General features: G+C 41.1%; 1 protein-coding gene across 5 annotated transcripts; it reads left to right on the forward strand.

The window, feature by feature from the left end:
* The first annotated feature begins 28 nt into the window (after nt 1–28).
* Nucleotides 29–3,768, forward strand: LOC118371178 (tripartite motif-containing 13-like). 5 transcript variants are annotated; one of them, XM_035756535.2, is made up of 2 exons: nt 29–187; nt 2,015–3,768. In XM_035756535.2, the coding sequence occupies exons 1-2, from the start codon at nt 29–31 to the stop codon at nt 3,173–3,175; spliced, it is 1,320 nt and encodes a 439-aa protein (XP_035612428.1). In that variant the 3' UTR covers nt 3,176–3,768. The 5 variants fall into 5 exon arrangements, with proteins under 5 accessions (XP_035612428.1, XP_035612433.1, XP_035612429.1 ...); XM_035756540.2 differs by lacking the exon at nt 29–187 and adding an exon at nt 215–352; XM_035756536.2 differs by lacking the exon at nt 29–187 and adding an exon at nt 1,175–1,327.
* The last annotated feature ends 3,347 nt before the right edge of the window (nt 3,769–7,115 follow it).

A 7,115-nucleotide genomic window follows, 5' to 3' on the forward strand; every position in this document is an offset into this window, starting at 1 on the left:
ACGAAGTCAACGAGCTCTGAAAGAGCTCATGAGAAAAGCTACCATCATTATGAAACAGGGACACCTGGTGGGATCCATAACACAGTGTCATGAGCCAAATACGCTCCTCTCAAATGGGTCCAATCGCATTGCTTGCGAAGATACGCAGATGCTCCCGATGGCATGGAAACAAGGGAAGAAAATCAAGGTCAACATATTTTTTTTTACACGTGACTTAGTAGCTATTGGTTATCAATGTGTCAAGCAGACACATGACATGATCGTGTGTGGAGTGGCAATTCCATCTCTTGCCAAAAAAGGGGAAAATGCCTATAATGAACACCCCTAATGTTGCTGGGTAGACCTATATGTGGTGAGTTTTTTTTTTTTTAAATGTAAGGAGCACTTTCAGTAGCATATCACTAAGTCCTTTGATAGTGCTTCCAATTGGCTACTTTGTATCCATGCACTGAGGATTGGTGGAGTTGAACATTAATTTACAAACTCAAACTCAATGGTGGAATTGAACATTAATTTACACATTTAAACTCATACCTGATGTTCATATATATACATATATCTCTATCTATCTATATATGTATACATATATATGTATACACACATATATATATATACACATATATATACATATGAATGCTGATTGCCTGAAAGCCGTGGTATAAAAGCCATGGTATATGAGACCATATAGCACGGGTATGACAAAACGTTTATTTTTTACCGATCTAATTACGTTTCTAACCAGTTTATAATAGCAATAAGGCACCTCGGGGATTTGTGGTACATGGCCAATATACCACGTGTAAGGGCTGTAATCCAGGCACTCCACTTTGTGTTGTGCATAAGAACAGCCCTTAGCCGTGGTATATTGGCCAATTACCACACCCCCTCGTGCCTTATTGCTTAAATAGATTGTCGTTATTACTTCATAATGATGTATAAAAGTGGGGCGATAGACACAGTGAACAAAAACCGGGTGACTAAAAACATAGTGGTTGTGACAGTCTTTCATGCTGTAATGTTTTGCATGGCAACAGTCCCCCTCCCCAACTCCAACTTGCAGGGATCCTCTGCATTTTTCGTACTGAAAAAGAAAACGCATCTTGTTTGTGAACTGTTAAAACATGTGTGCGTAAAACCGTTGTCCATTAATATTACTGAGATGGTTTCATTTTCTGCGCGCCCCTTGTATCGGGCGCTATTTGGAGCTGGAAGGTTCACGACAGCATAGCACTGTGATCATGAAATGGTTAATTTTTCTCCCGGAAAGGGCGAAGTCTGCACAGCAACAAGAAGTATGATTGCGTTGGACTGTGCGTCTCAGCAGCTGGTGAGGTTTCCCCCCCCCAGTTGCATGTTGCTTTACGCCTGCAAAAGCTGTCATAACCATACCCAATACCTTGCCAATAGGACATACTCGTGTGTGATCTAAATTATACACTGCAACTCGTTTATACTGAGTGGTAATCGTAAGTGTACGTTTGTGTTTATGTAGCATAGCTTCTACTGCTAAGGAAACGTTTCAGCGAACTTTAATCGTTACCATCTCTTCTGCATATAGAACAGTTGGATGAAACGGTTGTGTTGTGCGTGCAACTTTAACGATTGCCTGATATGTCGTCTCAGAAAACAAAACAAATCTAGCGTGAACACTAAAAAGTAGGTCGTTGAACTTAGGCAATGGTCCGTGGCGAAGCGTCTTTCAGACAAATAGCCAATGCAACTGGCATGATGTTCCACAGCGCTTTCTATTTTCATCCTTTACGCGGACACATCGACGCGTCTCATTTTGACGTTGGCTGAATTTTAACACCAGTCGCTGGAGTCGCAGGAGTTTCGTGTGTTTTAGCCGGTGTTGTGTGTAATTCTAGTGATGTGCATTTCCACCATCACTGGCTCTGAATCATTGCGCTGCTAGGTGATGTAGATAAACGGGTATGTATGATTGATGAATAGTGTATTGACCTATTATTTTCGATTAGTTCTCCACTCAATCCTGGTTGTCTTTTTTTTTCAGAACACCATGGAGCTTCTCGAGGAGGATCTCACCTGCCCAATTTGCTGCTGTCTCTTTGAGGACCCCCGAGTTCTGCCGTGCTCGCACAGCTTCTGCAAGAAGTGCTTGGAGGGAATTCTGGAGGAGAACAACCGAGGACCTGTTTGGAGACCCCCATTCAAGTGTCCCAGTTGCCGCAAGGAGACCCCTCAAAACGGCGTAAACACCCTCCAGATCAACTACTCCTTACGCGGAATTGTAGAGAAATACAACAAAATCAGACTTTTACCCAGGATGGTGCTGTGCAAACACCACAGTGGTCAACCGCTTAATATATTTTGTGCCACAGACTTTAAACTTATTTGTGGATTTTGCATAACAACTGGCGACCATAAAGGACATAAATTCTGTGCCCTGGAAGACGCATATGAGCAGGAGAAAGCTGCGTTTGAGGAGCTGTTCCAGGGAGTGGAGAACTGGCGCAGCGCAGATACCATAACCTGCCTGGAGACACTGGAAGCCAGTAAGAAGAATGCACTCCAGTTAGTTTCCAGGGATGCAGAGAAAGTAACGGACTATTTCGGCAAACTGATCAGCACCCTGGACCACAAAAAGAACGAGATCCTCTCTGATTTCGAGACGCTGAAGTTGGTGGTGATGCAAGCCTACGATCCCGAGATTAACAAACTAAGCGCTGCGTTGGAGGAGCAGAGACGCGCGCTCAGCATCGCTGAGTCCTTCAGGAATGTGACTGACCCCCTCTGCTTCCTCCAGCAGATGCAGAAGTTCAGGGAGAAGTTGCGCGTTGTCCGGGAAACGACGCTACCCTCCCGGATAGACATGGATATCGGTCACATGGTCCGGAACTTCGACGTCAAAAATTGGGACTCGGTGAAGCTCAAAGATGTGGACACGCTCTCGGTCCCCCAAGAGAGTAGCGCGTATTGCTCAACGACCCAGCGTGTCAGCGGCAGAACGCTGGGGAGAGTCATCGTGATTGTTGTGTGCCTGTTACTATACGCCCTGGTGCTTCCGCAGCTGGACAGCCTGACCGTGGTGTCAGCCCAATTCTCCTCGCTCTGCCATAGTTGCCTGCCCGTGCTATCTGGCTGGCTGGAGATGGCTACCGGTGCGTGGCAGTGCTGGAGAGAGGTAGTGGATGACTGGTGGGTGCATGGCTGAAATGTATCCTGAACCTCTTTCAAACAACTGGCTAATTTCTTTGACGTCGTAGGTTGCTTTAGATTTCCAAATATGTTATTTTTGGATCTGAAGCAAGCTGCAGCAGTCTGATAGAAAGCCTATATGTAAAAGTTATAGGCCTAAGTAGATTTATAAAAAACACTAGAAAGCTATTCACTAGAAAGCTATTCATGATTTTAGTATTTTATATAGAATATATAAACAGAACAACCATAACACTTAACGAGAATCAAAACACTATTGCAGCACATTGAATGTCAGATTTCACAGCTTGTTTGGTGAATGTTTAAGCACCAGCTCTGTCCTGGAGCACCAGCCATCCTTCTCCAAGCCATATGATCATACACTTTAACAACTACAAGTCAAAGCCTGAGTCACCTCATGTGCATATTAAAGTAAATAACGATCATGCCATAGGCTAGATTATTTAGCAAAGGCCTAATATTTACACCTAGTAAGTCTGAGTTTTATTTATTTTTTGCCTTAAGTTTTACCAGCAGTCTGTTGTTGTCATAACGCCACATACCGGGTCACCAGACTCATCTTTTGCCAAAAATAAAACTTAAATTTGGTCTTTTTCTTCATCCTTATTTTTGAGTGACTGGGGGTTTCAGCAAAATTGTCTAGCTGTTTTATGCACGTGCACTTTTCCCGGTAAACGTCAGAAGTGAAGCCTTCTCTATTGGTGTGCACACTGCTCAAGTAAGATGAAATACTGACATTATGAAATGCCATGCACTCGCTCAGACGTTCCAAATTCTTGTTTGATGCTGGCCTTCCCTGTGGATCCGTCATCACTGTGCGATTTAACCTCGACGGGGGGCAAGGTTGAATGTTGCATAACTATACAGACATCGTCATGGTTTGTCTAAATATCACGTTAGGCTATATAGCAATTTAATTTTCATTATTCAAAAAAATGTTTTTGGCTTGTGCAGACGTTTTATTTTTGCAAAATTGAAAGTCAACAATGAATTATAGCCTACACATCTGGGATGAAATACAGATTGACTCAACTGTACCAGTCCCTGTCGATGTGTGCTCAACTTTGAATGTCATGGGTTGTCATAGATGGCACTTGTTGCCTACACTGGGCAACTATGCAATCCATGCATGTTGCGAGTGGATCACAAAAGAGCAATTCTTAGAACTCATCGCGTTTTTTTATTCCAACATATAGAAAACAAACCATGTCATAGGTCCTACAACTGTTCAATTGAAATTTGCAGCACTGCATGTATATAGGTCCAATAAAATTTCACGTGCAGGCTCTACTGTCCATTGGTCATATCCTGCAGTTTGGACTTTTCTGAAGGAACGAAATCCTGACGGAAATTCCGTGATCAGACAACAAACCTATCATGAACCTATGATGTAAGCACTGACCACAATTCAGGACCAACGTCACCGCATGTATATATATAGCCCGACTGTTACCGGGCAAATAAGGTATGAAAATGTAAAGTTGGTCTTTCTCTTTCCTATAATAACTAAATTAATATAACTAATACGACTTCAAACAAATGCAAATATACCCATATATTATATAATTGGGCATAATGATGCATCCAAAATATTGGGTGATGACATGACCTGATGAAATGGTGCCTGCATGCATAATGATCTTACATAATAATAATTTTCTAACAATTCCAATTCATTATTCATAATCCAACTAAATTCAACATATTGGATAACATTCCGTGGGAATAACATATAGGCCATGGTTTCCCAAACTTGGTCCTCGGATCCCAAGTGGTGCACGTTTTGGTTTTTGCCCTAACACTACACAGCTGATTCAAATAATCAACTAATAATCCAGCTTTGATCATTTGAATGAGCTGTGTAGTGTTAGGGTAAAAAAACAAAACGTGCACCACTTGGGATCCGAGGATGGGAAATGCTGATATACGCTATACCTCTAATTGCATATGGTGCGCAAATTGCGCAATCATCAGAACTGTGTCTCAGAGGCCTTTCTTTACAATAAAACATGTCCACTGATGTATTTGTAACCCCCAAAAAGTTATCGACCAAATGTAGATATTTAGTTTATATTATGATGAACACTAAGTGTTTAAGAATATGCAATAGTTTAGGCCGAGTCTGACTAGTGAATTTTATTATTTCGAAAGTAAAATGATTAGTCTTATATGAAGGAACTTAAATGACCAGAATAAAAAATACATGTTAAAAAAAATGATTGGTAGCCTTTTCCAAACGCGCAACGAGAGCGTGGCCAACACTTTTCTATTCCCAAACAGACATGTTATTTTATATTTCAAAGGCACTCCATCTTCAGACGTACAATTAGGGCCTCTCACTAAATATTGTCGAATAATTTCACAAAATAAAGCATGGAAAAGTCATGGCAAAGGGATGGGTGCTCTTCAAAATAGTTTTAAGAGAAAATACCCGTAATTAAAATGGTAATGTTTTTTTCGCTAATTATGTGCAGTGACAAAGTTTGGGAAGTAAAGGATAAATGCATAGAACTATTTTTGACCAGTGTAAAGCATTCTATACACCAACTGCCTACATAAAGTAAACTCCCCTGAAAACCCACCATAGTCGATACCCGAAATAGGTCTGTAGAAGTAATTTAGCAATTCAGTTTTTAGGCTAAACATGTAATTGCAAAAAAATGTATCATATGTATAATTTAAATATTATTTAAATAGCCTTGTAAAAACGTGTGGGACACGGATCATCTCGGGATGGTAGTCTATAGTGCAATGTGTGTAGGCTAGGCCTATGTGTCTATTTGTGTATTATACTAAATTAACATATTGCTTTATATTCTTGCTTTAAAAAGTTAGAATATGCCTAAAATAAGATATGGACTCAAACCATGCATATCCTGACTATGCGTTTATCTGTCCATGGTAGCCAGTGATAAGCCCTTTTCCCTTTAATTGGCATTGCAGCGCTCTGCACCATTTGCTTGTCACAATAACCGTATCCTCGGCTTCCGGGCCTCGCTCACGTTGAAAGTCTGGTCGAGGCTACAAAAACGGTGGCCCAAAAATCAAGCCTGTTATAGGCAAGCCAGAGATCAAGAAATCATTTTGCTAAAGTTTCCCAATAATACACACTAGAATATAGGGCGTGGTTTGGTGGTTGACTGCATTAGCCTGAAACTTTAAATTAGATTTTAGGCCACAAGTGATATATAATGGGACTCATCTTGATAACAGGCGACGAGGTTTATTCCATGTGTGATAATTGATTGTATATAGGAATTTATCAAATTGATTTGTTTATGCTAGCTGGCACAATATATTATCTATGTAGACTATCCTCTTTTAAATTGCTGATAATATAGACACGCTATAGGTCAATAGACAGGTCACTTAGGGAATATCATTGGTACATTTCAAATTGGCCAAATTCCCTGGAAGGAACACTTAATAGGCTGATCACGCGCTGCAACGCCACAATAATCTGAAGGCCATTGACAAAAAAGTATAGATCAACCGTTATCCTCGGTAGATTGCAAATTGGCGAGTGTGACCATGCATGGCCTTGCAGGAACTCGTAGGCCATGCCTTGTAAATATATCACTGGCCTTTATCAAAGTTAGGCCTATCATCAGTAGCATATATGCTACGCTACAGTATAGCATGCCTTTCTGCCCACGATTAGCCAAAGATCTGTCAGTCCCAATACGCCTATTCGGTGACCTTACCGCTATATACAGGTGTGAAACTCGCTGTGTGATGTGATAAACTCGCAGGTAACATTCGCGATTGTTTAGGTGTTGACACAAGACTGGTGCTATAAATATAAGCTAATTGTAGGCGAGACACAATGAGTTGGACAAGTTTACGAGTCTTCGGTTGCCCATAACTTGCTAAAATATACATGCCAATTGCAAAATTCTACTCAATTAGCCAAGTACGCCTATTTGTCTCTGCCT

This window comes from Oncorhynchus keta, chromosome 7 (genome assembly GCF_023373465.1).
Source record: "Oncorhynchus keta strain PuntledgeMale-10-30-2019 chromosome 7, Oket_V2, whole genome shotgun sequence".
NCBI lineage: Eukaryota > Metazoa > Chordata > Actinopteri > Salmoniformes > Salmonidae > Oncorhynchus > Oncorhynchus keta.